The sequence below is a fragment of the Helobdella robusta genome (genome assembly GCF_000326865.2).
Source record: "Helobdella robusta unplaced genomic scaffold HELROscaffold_36, whole genome shotgun sequence".
Lineage (NCBI taxonomy): Eukaryota > Metazoa > Annelida > Clitellata > Rhynchobdellida > Glossiphoniidae > Helobdella > Helobdella robusta.
Genome location: NW_008704742.1, coordinates 1,531,598 through 1,547,006, shown reverse-complemented (window position 1 = coordinate 1,547,006; position 15,409 = coordinate 1,531,598). Strand labels below are relative to the sequence as shown.

Sequence of the window (15,409 nt, the reverse complement as noted above, 5' to 3'; positions counted from 1 at the left end):
GTTTCAAAAGCAAATACTTTGTGTGGTTATGCAACTCACGGCGCAAAAAAGAGTGATGCCCGAAACTTCAAGAAAGTCCATTAAAATTCATTAATAGAATAAACGAGTGATTTACAGAATTAATGATCATAAAAGACAGCGTGCAAAGATAAAGGTTGGCCCTATTTATCGGAAAGTTGATAAAACCATTTTCTGCAAACATTATTTACATGATCTTTCAACACCGAGATGGCGAAAATCAGTCATCGTGGCTTGCCAAATCAGAAGTGCGGTTTTTTTAACTTTAAACTCCAATTTATCAACTGACATTGGGTAATAAGGTTTATCCAGTTTGTCGTTTTTTGCTGTAGATTTTGCGATGATTTCCTAGGGCAGAAACCGTATTGACAGATATCAGCAGCATACAAATGACATTGGAAACAACTTTTTTAATATTTTCAATTGTCAGACATGTATAACATATTCAGCAGTGGCCCAAAGAATAATCTTTGCGTAAAACGTAAACCGTTGATGCAATAAAAAACCAATAATTGATATTGACCACATATATTGACCACGTTTCAATTGAGGATGGAGCAAATGGGCCTTTTGCAGATTTTATCATTTCGTTGTAATTATAGTAAATTTTGAGGTTAAATGTGTTGATTGATAGTTTATATTTGCAGAGACTTGAACTTCATTAGAATTAGTTGACTAAATAAGGTATTATAGAAATGAAAAATTTTGGAACATAAAATCTTAAGAAATGTCAGAAGCAGTTTGATAAACCTGGTTTTTAAAATTTTTTATTTAGATTCATTTATGCTGTAAAAGTCAAGTTCTTGGTAGCTGTCACGTTCCTGTGAAAAACTTGATAGATTCTGACTTTAAAATTAACTCTATTGAGGGAGTTTTTCAGGTTGTTTTTCAATATTTTCAATCAATTTGTATCTTAGTAAATATGTTTTTTTTTTTATCTGAAATAATTATGATAATTTTAGATACTTCCACCGAACTCGCCGATAAACAATAAAGTGATTGCTGATGAGTTGAAACCGATTTTAGGAATAGCCATTGAACTAAAAATAGTTAATGAGGTATAATTTTCAATACATCTACAAAAGTTATATATCTTTAAGCTCTAATTTTCACTTTTAGTCTATATGATTCATCGAACATGTTTTTACTATTATTATTTTTATTTTTCAACTATTACTTTGGTAAATAGGTTAATACCTATTTGGTTAGTGGTTTTTTTTATATATATGCTGTTTTACTGGTAAAATGTTTTTAAAAACCACATTCATTCGTTCGGTTCAGTTAGCAAAACGTCTTTCAGTTCGGCTCTAGTTTTCGCTCCTGAAAAATTATAGGTGTTTTCTGTTTTTTTTCGAACTTAGTTTTTTTTTTATTCGCAGAAACTGTTGCAAGCATGCGAGGCAGTAGTACAAAATTAAACGAATAAGTAGATAAATAAATAAAAAAACGGAGAAAGAAAAATGTTTAAAAATGAAAAATAAAATAAAATAGAATAAATAATTAATAATAAAATTAATAAAAGAAAATAATCTAAATTGACAATAAAATAAGGTAATGGCATAAAAACTCAAATTAATAGTCTAGAAAATGACAGTGGGTTAGTTTGGTGATCGATAAATAAAAACTAGTCTGTGAATGAATAAGTTTTATTAAATAAAAACTAGTTGTGTGAATGATAAAGTTTTAAATGCATATAACAGACATCCCACTATCACCACAGTATCAAACTAAATTTTACAACTTGTGAATAATAAGTAAACAACAAAAATGTTTTTAAAGTTGTCAGTATAAAAGAAACGTTGTAATATTTTTATAATTTTCTTAATGTCCAAAACAAAACTTTTTTTCTAGTAAATCTTGTTATTGCATAAAAAATATAAGATTTCGTCAATTATTAAACCTAAAATTTTATAACTGAGCTACTCTTATGTCACTTTCTAACTTTTCATTATTTAATGCATGTTTTTATTAAAACGTGGCTATGGTCATTTTTTTTTAATTATTTTCTTTCTATATAGGCAACACCTTTTTTATCTTTGTGATGCTGCTTTGTCGTTGCTTCTAAGCTTGTAATATTCGTGCCACAAAGACTGTACATTCTACACAACACGTGCACATACACATTACGCATCAAACGCGCATGATAGTTTAAGTTCCGGACAGACAGTTTTTGAACCATGATTGCAAGGCGAAATGACACTTCTATTTTAAACAATTTTATCACCAATTGACGGTGACATTCAAGTTCACGTTACGTTTAAGTTTACTCTTATTACTGTTGAACTAGAAATTAATTTTTTTTTGGGTTTCAATTATTTTTTTAAATTAAATTAATGTTTCGCATATTTCATTTAATTGATTAAAATGAATTTTAAATCAGATAACTGCCATTGATAATCCAGCCCCAATACCTGATACAAAAATTTCATTGGCTTCTTTCCAACTGGATGTGCATCCCAAATCTACTGGAAATTTATCTTCTGATACTAAACTCCTTGAAAATGCTGTTTACGAATATATAAATTTATCTCCTGATTCAAATGGTAGTGTTTGATTTATGTGCGTTACGGCTTCTTTTAAAATAAAATAAATGCACTTTTAGCGTTTGCATCATTTTAAGCTTCGTTTTTACGTTTTTAACCAACCAAGTTTCATATCCGAGCGTCATCATCTTCATGTTGATTTATGTTTCCTTTTATTTGTTATAATTTCAACAAAAATGTTATTGTGTTGGTATTATTATATTTTAATTATACAATTTAATGCAATTTGCTGCATATGGCCGTGTTTTTTGTCAGATTAATGTTGGTGACCGTTATAGTATTTCCGTGGTGATCGTAATAAATTTTTTTTTATCGTAAATATATATGCATGTATGTAGATACCTTCACACTTCTTTGTAACCTATTTGGTTTTATAGACAACGTACCACACATTTAGCAAATATATATATATATATATATATATATATATATTAACGTCCTACCTCGGGAAACCGGGTCTCTGGACAGAAAACGAAGATTGATTGATTGATTAATATATATATATATATTAGCAAAATGTGTGGTACAAATACTATATATATATATATATTTATTTATATATATATATATATATATATACATATATATATATGTATATAAGCAAAATGTGTGGTACGTGGTCTATATATATATATATAGACTATGGTGATTATATATATATATATAGACCATATATTTATATAGACCATATATATATATATACATATATATATATATCATATATATATCATTTTATATATATATATATATATATATATTAGCAAAATGAGTGGTACGTTATCTTTATAAAACCAAATAGGTTACAAAGAAGTGTGAAAGTTTTCCACTTTATAGTTACCTGTTTGTTTTTCCAGTTTTATCATATACTGGTCATTTTATTTTATGATAATTCTTTGGAAAACCAAATTATTAGTTGAAATTTCAATTTAAAAGTATCAATTATAATTTCGAATGATTTTCAATTTCAAGATGTCCATAATAAAGTCAACTCTAAAATTGACGGTAATCATCATTTAGGGTAGTAATAACATTGTTTAACAAAAGAATAAATTTTTCTAGATACTCATTGTCATGATAAGAAAAATAGTGTGCTTCAATTTGAACATGGCGAAAATGTTCATGGAACCGAAGCCTCAGAAACAGCAATACACCATTATAATCTATCAATTGATTTACGAATGTTGTCTAATTTCATCACTAACAAACCTTTGAACATTTATCTCAGGTTTGTTCTATTGATTTTGGATGTGTTTCCTATTATGACACTCTTTTAAAATTGACTGTAAAATTATTATTAAATAAAGAAAGTAAACATTATTGGAAATGATTAAGATATATGAACTTAATTATTGAATTATTGAGTCGAAATGATTATAATATATTTTGATTATATAAGCAACAAGTTTTCACAGATTAATAACAAGTCTAATTCCACAAAAGTTTTACGGTATTATCTAATTTAACGATATAACGTGTTATTTTTGCTGTTTTAATCTGTTTCTGTTTTTTAGTAAGACAAATTACAGACAAGTACCAGTGTGATTAAAATATCTTTTAAAAGAGATAAAATAGATAAAATATTTTTTTTATCTGTTTATAGTTAAAATAAAAATATATACGGTTAAAGATAAAATCATGATTTATGGATATATTGGCCTTTAAACTTGCAGCAGTCAACCTCTATCGCACAGATCTGTCAGATATTAACAATCAAACATTATTCAGTCTTATTAATAATATTGCAATTGGTAGGGTAATAGTTGCATTTTGATTGTTCTAGGATTATATTTTTTGAATGAATTTTAAAGTTGCTGTTTAATTAAAACCATTCACAGACATCATAACATTTTTTGAAATGAATCAGCTGTAGTGTTATTTATTATAGAATTTTAATAATTTAAAAATTAATACTATAAAAAGTATATTCTAGTCAATATTACTGTCAATAGCCATATCAGTTATATTCTCATTGCATGAATAAGTATGAAGGATGTCAAACCTAAAAGGATGCCAGATTAAGAGCTTGTTGCATTTGGGTGTTGGGCAGTAAAAATGCTTCAGTCAAACCGATACATCATATATAGAGAAAAATGTTCAAACACTTCAGTGCCTTTTGAACAATTTTTTTGTTTTTTGTGAAAAAAAGTTTGCCAAAAATACTGCTAGATTTTTTAAAAGTTGCAATTTTAAATTTTTTATTACGGCAAGATTTTTTAAAAGTTGCATTCAAATTATTTAAATTTTTTTTATATAAAACTTTATTAATTTACTATCATTAAATTTTTAATATTGTTTTTCTATTACATAAAATAGGTATGCCTACTCTTTTTTTGGTAATGCTCAACCCATCACAACTTTTCCATGGGTAGAAATTAAGCCAGGATTATCGACGGTAAAGGTTCATCATTCATTTTGCTCATTAGATTTTGCCACATCATATAAAGAACTTTTATGGACTTTCACGCAGTTAGTTAAGTAATTTTCAGACCTGTTTTCATCTGTAGTTTACGGGACAGTAAAACACTATTAAACGTTTATCCTTCAAATGTTTTAAAACCTGAGTTTACAGAGATCTATTACTATTTTCAAATATATTATGAGGCTACAGCAGCGCATAAAACAATGCTAAATGATGCTTCACAAAGCAGCATGTGATAGGGGGGATCTCTTTTCGTATTTAAACGTTTTAAAACCTGAGTTTACAGAGATCTATTACTATTTTCAAATATATTATGAAGCTACAGCAGCGCATAAAACAATGCTAAATGATGCTTCACAAAGCAGCATGTGATAGGAGGGATCTATTTAAACTTAGTCACAGCACGCACTGTGAAACTATATTGCGCCACCCCAAAAATGTGGTACTCAAAAATTTTTAATTAATCAAAACGTTGAGAAAAAATCCATAAAAATAAAATTATATTGCATTTAAAAATCAAATATATCAAATCAAATAAGCAAATTACTTTAAAAAAAACTTGAAAAGAAAGTTTTGCATAAAAAGAAATTTGATTCAGTTAATTTTATTGTTTGCATTTTCATTAATATCGTTTATTATGTTTTTGGAAAAACAATAAAAACCTGATTCAGATTTTTCTTTTTCTTTTGATTTTTGAAATAAAAATTGTTTGTGGTCAAAGAACTCTTTTTTTCTAATTTTTTTTTTGCCATAATTATTATCTTGAAAATGAATCATTTTTTTGAAGTCATGTGTTTAAAAATTTTTAAATTAAAGATACTCAAATGAGTTTTTGAAGTCATGTGTTTAAAAATTTTTAAATTAAAGATACTCAAATGAGTTTTTACTGTTTTTCCAAAAACATCATTAACGATATTAATGAAAATGCAATCTTGCAATAGTTCCTGTTTTATTGCTTCCTTTATCTGGTTTATCTTTTTCTTTATTTGTGTTTTTAATGATTTCATTTGATGAGATTTTTTAATTTTTAAAATCTTAATTAATTAATTAATAGATTTTTTAATCTTTAGTCTAATTTAAGATATAAATTCGTGCATCCGTAAGCGTTTGTTAGTCATTTAAAAAACCATTTTACGATGTTAAAAAATTAAGTTTCTTGTACAGTTATAAGAAATATTAATTAAATTTTCGTGATAGTAAACGTAAATTGTAATAAAAGACATACTATTCTATTTATACTAATAAACTAAAATACCCAGCACGGCCTACTAAATTAACATATTCCTTATAATACTGTTGATTGTTTAGTTTATCAAAATATCTTCATTACGATAATTGTTAGAACTCCATTGATCGTTGAAGTTTGTCAAGCAGACATCGCGACAACCCAAATTTTTGGAATTGTAGAAGTAGACTTGTCCAAGCTTTTTGTTAGAAAAAATCAGGTATGTTTAATAACTGTATAAAAAACTTATACAATGATATTTAATAATTAAAAAAATTTGTTTTAATAAAAGATTCTATTGCAACAAACTGTTTGGAGTTATAATAGTAACTGCTAGTTATTTGTTAATGAATGGCTCAGAAAATATAATCGTGAAACAGTTTGAAACAGTGAAACTGATTTGAACGCGAAACAGTTTGAAGCATCAGAGATAAAATATTAGACAGGAAAAGGTTAGTTGATAGATTACATGCAAAATAAGCACAAAACATCATATGGGGCGTGGCAGAAAATTGAAAAGATTGTGCCGTTTATTTGCAAAAAACTATGGTAATCATGAGGACGACAATGATGTTAATAATAATGGTAACAGTCAGCAATAAAAACAATGAAGATGAAAATGAATTTTAATAAAATGTCGAAAAGAATTAAATAGAATTAAGCGAAATGAAATGTCAAATAGAGAATTAATTTAATCTATGAAGCTTTTCATTCAAAGTGAGTGTGTGCAATTAGAGTTTATTAGTTTCAAAATGTATCACACTATCACAGTAGATAGTGTAAAAAGTCATTATTGTGGAGTTTATGAGACTGCAGAAATATTCAGACCAAATAATGTTTACAAGAAATAATTTGATTATTTTAAATAAACCAAGAGTTTAAATTTTAAACTTTATTTTTAAATGTTTAAAATCGTCAATCACGTTATTTTGCAGGCTATCAGAGTATTTGGTGGAGGATTTTTCCCATCTGGACAAATTTGTATTTGTCGGCACCGGCAGTTGCTGTATAAAACTTTTTGTCAATTTTGATATAGTTATTAAACGATTCACTATCAGATGCGTATTTTGACTAGCAAAAATTCGGCATGGTGCTTACCTCATCATTGAAATGCCGCATGTCCGCATCTCGAATGCCAATTGCGACGATATATAATTTTGTAAAATTTGTTGTTTCCAGTTTGCTCTCATGTCCAGACTGTTTATCACAGAGAACTTATTTTTCAGTTTACGAATCAACTGGTCTTTGGTCCTTTATTGTTGTTGCCTTCAAAGCCGTAGATTTTGCCAAGATAAACAAAATAACCCATTACTTCGACTTGAGTAATTGGTCTGTCATTGATGATCAGCATCGGAAGAAATTGCTCAGACACTATTTTTGCTGTTTACATCGATAAGCTTCTGTGCATGCACTTTCATTGTTGTGTCGTCAGCAAATGATATGGCATTCTTTTTGAGGCTTGTTTTGTTGTTATTATTACTATATTTTATGTTATTATTATCAACGCACCATTATTGTCACTCTGTTAGACCGCAACGCATTTGGTGAAGTAAGCCATCTCCACATTAGATTTACATCACATTCCATCGCAAATAAGTTATTTATTTAAATTCATATTTTTGGACTATACAGTATCTGTTCCAGGAAGTGGCTACGTTACCAGATAGACAAGGTGTCCTTCTGTCTCTCTATTAATTTCCAATCTGAAATTAATTGAAAAGTCAGAATACCAACAATGCTGATACATCGGGAGACCGACGGCCAATTTAAAACCCACGCTTAAATTCATTCATCCCAGAACGGTGCTCAAAAATTAATTCAATTGAACCAAGCCTGGTGTAAGGCTACCGGAAAATATGAGGATCGACAAGTGCTGCTCATTCGGAATGAGAAAGAAAAATGGCGGCTATGAATATATGACTATTTCATTTCATGAAAAAGAAACTATTCATAGTTTCATAGTTCTATTTCATAGAAACTATTTCATTCATAGTTGAATGAAATAGTTTCTTTTTGTATACAAGTATACAAAATGAAACGCTGTTTACTTGAAAATGAAAATACAAAATGAAACAGCAGACTGATGGTGGCAACTTAAAAGCAAAAGAATTGATGATTAAAAAGCTTAAAAACTTGTTATCAGTCATAAACATAAACCAGTACGACAGAGACCCCCAATGGAAGCTGCAAATATTGCGAAGGTTTGTTCCATCATGATTGGATTTTGAGCTTCTCACAAATGATATTCCGCTGACATAAATTACAGAAAGACTGGATACCTTGGTCGCGGAGGCAGGTAGAAACTGGCGACATTGCCAGTCAGCAACTGTGTATTCGAATTTTTCACTCCCTTACAAATCGGGGGGCTTCAAATCAGATATCAGGATCACTTCGCAATTATCTTGAAACTCAGCATCAACTGCTTAAAGATTGATTCCTACAACAGCTACATAAAGATTGATTTCCTCATACAAGCGTTAAAGACAGGAATTCAATTTCAACCATCTGTCACGGCTACCTTGAATCATTAGAGCAGTTGAAGAACACATTCACATTCCCGCAAGTCAAGTTACCCTTCGGTCAAAATTCACTGCCAAACTCTCAGAGGTTTTATTCAAATTTCTAAGGAAGGCTTTAATTCAACAACTACAAATTCAAACCTATCTAGATGGTGTAAGTCGTCTAATGCGTTGTGTCTGCTTTGTAACGCATTTCAAACAAGCATGTTATGTTTGCTCCGAAAAGATTCACGAATTGTCACTAAAGAATATTATCCTTGATTCTGCAAAGTCGGAGGTGATAATTTTTACTGATACAAACAGCAATGAATTTCTGTTTTGTTCAACCTGATATTGCTCTTTTTTACGGAGACACGATTGAAGTACTGGAACTGTCAAATTTATCGAAATCAATTTCTACAATATATCAAAACCTATATTTTCAAAACCTCAATAAAAAATTGATAATATAAATCATTTAGAAACAATAATTAAACCTTTAAAAACAAAAACTTGATCTCATTAAACTGCCAGTTTTATTAATTTTAACTTCATTTTACTCTACCTGATTTATTCTATTTTATCTTACTATATTTAAAGTTTTTTTATTGAATAATAGTAATAATAAATTTTATAATAATAAAAACAATAATTTTAGTCACAGTTAGAAATATCGAATCGATTAATAATAATTTTAGCAATAAAATTTATGTAATTGGAATGAAAGTTATGATGACATTTGAAAACGCCTCATAAGGTCGGCAAATAGTTAATGATGACAATGATGTTAATAATAATGTTTTTTTATGAAAGCAGCCCTAAAATCTAAGTTGTCGACAATCCTGCTGAAGAGAACAACTTAAACAATAATTTTGTATTTAATATAATACCGGAATACACTTAAGATTTGAATACATTAAATCTAAAAAAATTTGGTTAAACCGGATCCATACTTTGTTAGAAAGTAGTTTTAACCAAAAACTAAAAATTTAATTGATTTCTATAAAATTTTCTAATCACGTCTTTCTAATTACTTTTTCAACGCAGCTGACTCAATCTCTAATCTCTTAGCACATGATACAACGTCGTGAGCTAAATTGAATCATTAAGCAGTCGATTTGGAGTGTTGTATAGACATAAAGGACTTTAGTGGCACGAAGGCCCTTTTATAACGGAAGTATAAAATAAAATAACATAAAATAATAAAAATAAAATAACTTGACAAAGCTCCATTGTAAAAATTAATAAAAAAAACAAGGCAAATGTTATTGATAAAAAAACGACCAATCAAACGAGGTAGCAATGCAATCTAAATCTGTCAACAACCTTATTAAAACTAAAATTTATCTAGTTGAATGAATCCATAGCTAAGTTTTCCTTCTTTTTAAAACAGTGTCAGAAGAAGAGAACTTGCAAAATTTACAAGTTAATTTGCTGTCTATAATAAAATTATCAATAAAGATGTTTAAGTGTTGAAAACGTCAAAGAAATTTCAATGTAATATGATGTTGTTTACTAAAACTTAACTTTTTCAGGGAATTTACTCAAATTTAATAATTAAATGTTTGTTATACGTTAAGAAAGTCAGATGTTACTATTAGACCCAAACTGAATAAAACAGAAAAAAAAGCATCTAACAATATTTAAAATTAACATAATAAACACAGATTATGGCAAAATTCCGTCGAAACTTACAAATTCTAATAGCATTAAATTTTGCTATTCATGTGCTTTCGAATAATGAATGCTTTAATCATCACTTTTTCGTAGTTATTGTAGTAATAGTTGTAGATAATTATTATCTTTAGATTTATTTTTTGATCGAAGACTAACAGTAAGTAAGGGGCGACAATATTTGGAGAGACTAAAACTTGAGTTAGACTCGAGATAGTTTATGAATTATTATTATAACAAATTTTAATTTTATTATTTGATGTGACTTAACCAGTTAGTTTTCGTGTTAATTAGATTAGTCTGGCGAAATATTAATATTAGGACATTTTTTGTTATTTATTGAAGTTTTTTTCTTTTCCTTATCAACTGTTTTTTTGTCAGTTTCTGACGTGGTAAAGTACTAATAATATGACATTAATTAATATTTAATTAAATCTTTTTTGTTTTTGGCTTTTTTTTAGTTATTAATTGTTGAGTCGGTTGTTGCTATTTAATGAAATAACCAAAATTTAAAAAATCCTTACAAACTTTTCCACAGCAAATAATATCAGGAAACGAAATATGTGAGATATGTCAGTGTCTACCTATTATATCATCAGAAAGTAAAAAGTAATTTTGCACATTTTGTATGATTTTTTACTCTGGTTTTAGTTTGTATATTTTTATCAGAGTGTCGGAGTTAGATAAAAAATATCCGGCTTCAGCCCCTCAGAAATTTCCGACTCCGGCTCCTGATTACGAATCCCGTTATCGACTTATAGAAAAATTTTCAACTTTTGCATCATAGTCTCAGCTTATCATCACTACTAAATAGAAAATATTTTGAAAAACACTTAAAATCAGCCAATGTAATTGTTTTTCTTAATAAAATTATTTTATTTTTATGTTTTAAAAAATGCTGAAAAAATTTGTGATTTTTATTGACATTATTAAACATGAAACTTGGTGCTGGAACGAGACGATGCAATAAGATGCTTTCAAACAATGGCAAAAGACGAAGACTGATGAAGATCGAAAGACATACCAATCAAAGAAGCGAAATGTCAGGTTGCGATAACTCGTGCAAATCACTGCAAGGTATGGCTGTCTGGGAGTAAAGGCGAACAAATTCGGTCACTCTACCGAATAGCAAATTAGACCAAAAGACTGGTGCCACATGCATAAAAAATAATAAAGGCATCATAATAACTTTGCAGAATGAAATGAAGGATCACTGGAAGGATTACTTCGATCAGTTATTGAATGAAACAAACTATTGGGGTGGACTTTGATGCACTTCCGGTCCACTCCCGATGCACTCCAGGTCCGATTCAGGGCGTCTCAGCTGAGGAGATTACAGATGCGTTGAAGGCAATGAAGGTCGGTAAAGCGGCTGGTCCGTCTGAACTTACAAATGATATCATCAAGGCATCTGGTGGGGCAGACTTCAGAACCTTTGTACACGTCTGTCGGGAGAGGTGGAGTAAATCGATACTACCAGTGGAATGGAACACTAGCACAACTGTGCTGATATATAAAGAAAAAGGATATCCATTTAAATGCTCCTCACATCGAAGTATACGTCTTCTGGGACATCCCCTGAAAGTTATTGAAAAAGTCATTGAGAGAAGACTATTGTCTTGCCTTTCAATAGGTGCTTACCAGTACGGCTTCATGAGGCAGGGAGATCAACCATTGATGCTATCTATACCATTCGTCAACTACAGGAAAAATACATGGCAAAGCAAAAGCGACTGTTCCATGTCTTTGTTGACCTGTAAAAGGCTTTTGACAATCAGTTGGAGGCTACGTAGAGCTTGTTCCCGAATATCTGGTTCGGCTGGTTATGGCAACGTAATCTAACACAAAAACTCTGGTCAGTACAACAACCGGTATCACGAATGAATTAGATATTAACGTCGGCGTCCATCTGGGATCAATACTCAGCCCCCTGCTCTTCATTACGGTGATGGAAGAAATAACGAAACCGATACGCTCAGATAACATAAGGATCGTGATATATGCAGATGATATCTTGATATATGACGGCCTCGGAACAAGACGGAGCCAGAAAGTTTGAGGTCTGGAATACCCAGCTTGCCGAACACGAGCTAAAGGTAAACCTTGACAAAACAAAAACAATCACCGGTGGTACCGCTGAGCCTGGTCATTGGCCATGTTCGGTTTGTGAGACTGGAATAGGAAGCAACTCGATCAAATGCCTTCGACGTCAGCATTGGTTTTATAGACGATGTTCGAGAATTACCAGCTAACTGATAGGATTACCGGGATCGAAACTGTTATTTAATTTCAGTATTTGGGAGATATGCTGGATTGTACTGGAACATCTGATGCCGCCGTTCGGGGACGCATACGTGCGGTTATACATGCAGTGCGTGGCACCTTCCTGCTTCGGTACTGATGCGGCGTTGCATTCCTCTACCGCTGTGCATTCCTCTAATCAACACAGCTATACGTTCTGTTCTAATGTATGGTGCAGAGACGCGGCTGATGACAACAAAACTCGAACAGCAGCTTTACCGAACTGACATGAAAATGATTCGTAGAATTCAGCATGTTGACCTAAGGAACCATATCTATACAACTGAGATCCTGAACAGATCGGAACTGATCACGTTGAAGGATGCTTGTCGTCGTCATCGTTTACGATGGTTTGGCGATGTGTACCGAAGCGAAAACGATACAATAATTTTAGTTACTGAGCACCTGGTGCCTGGCACCCGCTCAAGAGGTCGCCTAAAAAAGTCCTGGACGCAGACCATACAGTAGGACTTAAAGGCACTTTGTTCTCAAGGAGACAGACGCAATGGATAGATCTGCTTGGAAACAAAAACTGATGAATGGAATCAAAAGTCCGACCTATAACGGATGGAGACTATAAACGAGGATTGATTGATTGATATTACCGTTTATTTTCAGTATTAGAGATTATTGCATTTTGCTATACCTATTTATTTTCCAAATAGCATGGTCTATAACAAAATTTACAGAAAAAAAAGTTTTTCAAAATTAATGAAATTTACCGTAGTTGAAGTCGAACACTCAAAAATTACGACTCCGGCAAAAATATCCCACTCCTACATTCCGATTTTTATAAACTCTTAAACTGTAAAAATCTTACAGTCATTAAACCAAAAATCATTTTCGAACATTAGATGTCGTTTTACTTCCAGGGAATATTTTTTCATTTAAAATTGCTCTTTGCTTTAATTTATTGCATATTGATTCGATTGTAAAAAAAAAACTTTGTAAGAATTTATGATGGAAATATTATGATGTTTTATATACAGAAGTACCTTTTTTTTACTTACAATATAATAAATATTTTTAGTTTAGGTGACACAGTTTAACAAATGTATTCACGATAAAAAACATCAAATTTGAATATTACACATAATCAACCAGATATCGCTATTCAAAGACATGCTTGTTTTAACCCTCAGTTTGGACAAAGCCTTTTCTATGGCTACAACTTGTTATTATTAAAATCCGCTAATCTCTGTAGCTCCATAGTTTTCTTTGTCCACTAATCGTTTTCTTGCCGAACTTTGAACTTTGTTCGTAATTCTATCCATGTAAGATTAAGAGTCTGGATTGCAAGTTTATTTTTAAGGGCTTCTTTCTTTGTTTGCAAACGATTAAGAATGCCAGGTCGATTCTCATCAAACCAGTCTTGATGTTTTTTGCGGAAAGCCCAAGAACCTTCGTAGCTGTTGACAGTAGTTGATTAATGACCATTCATCGGTCACCGAAAGTACACCAGAAGGTTGCTGAGACACACTGGATAGCTCAGTTTGCTGTATGTTTGGAGAATTTTTCCTCATGTTTTTTCTGCACTTTAAGATTTTGGCAAGTCCTAATGTTCAGCCTTTTATCTGGACCCAATCAACGAGTTGGTGGGGTAAGTTTAATTGCAAATTTGGATACGACAATGATACGACACTGCTTATCTAATAACTCGTGTATGATTGACATCGCGTCCAAAAGATGCCGGTGCTTGGACTGTGGGTGCATCCAGGTAGTTTTTCTTTGATTACGCTGCTGGAAAATGGTGATGGTAATGAATTATTGAGGAGTCTAGTTCCGTTACTGTTTGCGCTTCCCAGACCATGTCTGCCAATGATGCCAGTCCAGACGGGTTTCAGACAGTGCAGTAATGTCGTTTTGATATCTGTCCAGCTCGAGGGCAATATTGAGCGATACGCCGCAAGAGTCGTTCCGTATTTGTTGAGCGTTCAGATGTTCCAGGTCGCAAATCGAATAGGTCAACGAGTCAATTTTTGCTTTTGACCGCTAAGGAAGGCCAATGAGCGCGGTTACTAATTTGGGAAAATGTTGGGAACGAGCAATTTTTAGGCCACTTTTTCTAGGCCCCTTCTCGTTGGAGGTGAGCAGTCCTAGATAGGGTTTCTCAATTACCCCGGAAGCTGCCAATGAGATTTGTCATTCCCTTTTCCAAATCTCAGCGATCATTTCTCCAGAACCGCCTGCACACAGACATTAACCATCGCCGCAGGTTTATAAAAATCTCCTGTCATTGGTATTAAACGCCCCGCAAAATAGACGCAGGATAATTTACGATGTTGCGAAAGTCTTCGGTCCACAAAAATTTGTTGCAACCATTTGAACCCAGTAACATGGACGACGACTAGGGAAGACTGCAACTGAAAAGGTCTACCGGCTGATTCTATATTATCAATGCTGCTTGACGCGTGGTCTCAATGCGGGTTCGCGATCACTTTTCCTAATGTGGTATCCTTAGCTTCGTAAATTTCATCAACCCTCGTTTTGTTATCGGAGTGTACCTTTTTCGGGTTTTGAAATCAGAGTTAACCTATTTCTAAGCAGTTTCATAACGGGTGTTGTCAACCCAGGTCATCTGGTTTAAGCGCCAGGAACCCGCTTTCGCCCCTTCTGAATTACCCATGAGGAGTAACGAGGACGCCAGCAGCTGGACTTTAAGAGCAGAGCCTGTGTCAGGAAGGCCTTTGCCAGGATTTATGACCAAAGCAATGCAGCCCCTTGGACCCAT

The 15,409-nt window shown here is 31.7% G+C and overlaps 1 protein-coding gene across 1 annotated transcript; it reads right to left on the bottom strand.

The window, feature by feature from the left end:
• Positions 1-13,903: 13,903 nt before the first annotated feature.
• Positions 13,904-15,409, bottom strand: HELRODRAFT_176159 (hypothetical protein; the record flags this gene model as incomplete). The annotated part of the gene is made up of 4 exons (XM_009023480.1): positions 13,904-14,087; positions 14,486-14,670; positions 15,117-15,182; positions 15,248-15,409. The coding sequence occupies 4 exons, from the start codon at positions 15,407-15,409 to the stop codon at positions 13,904-13,906; spliced, it is 597 nt and encodes a 198-aa protein (XP_009021728.1).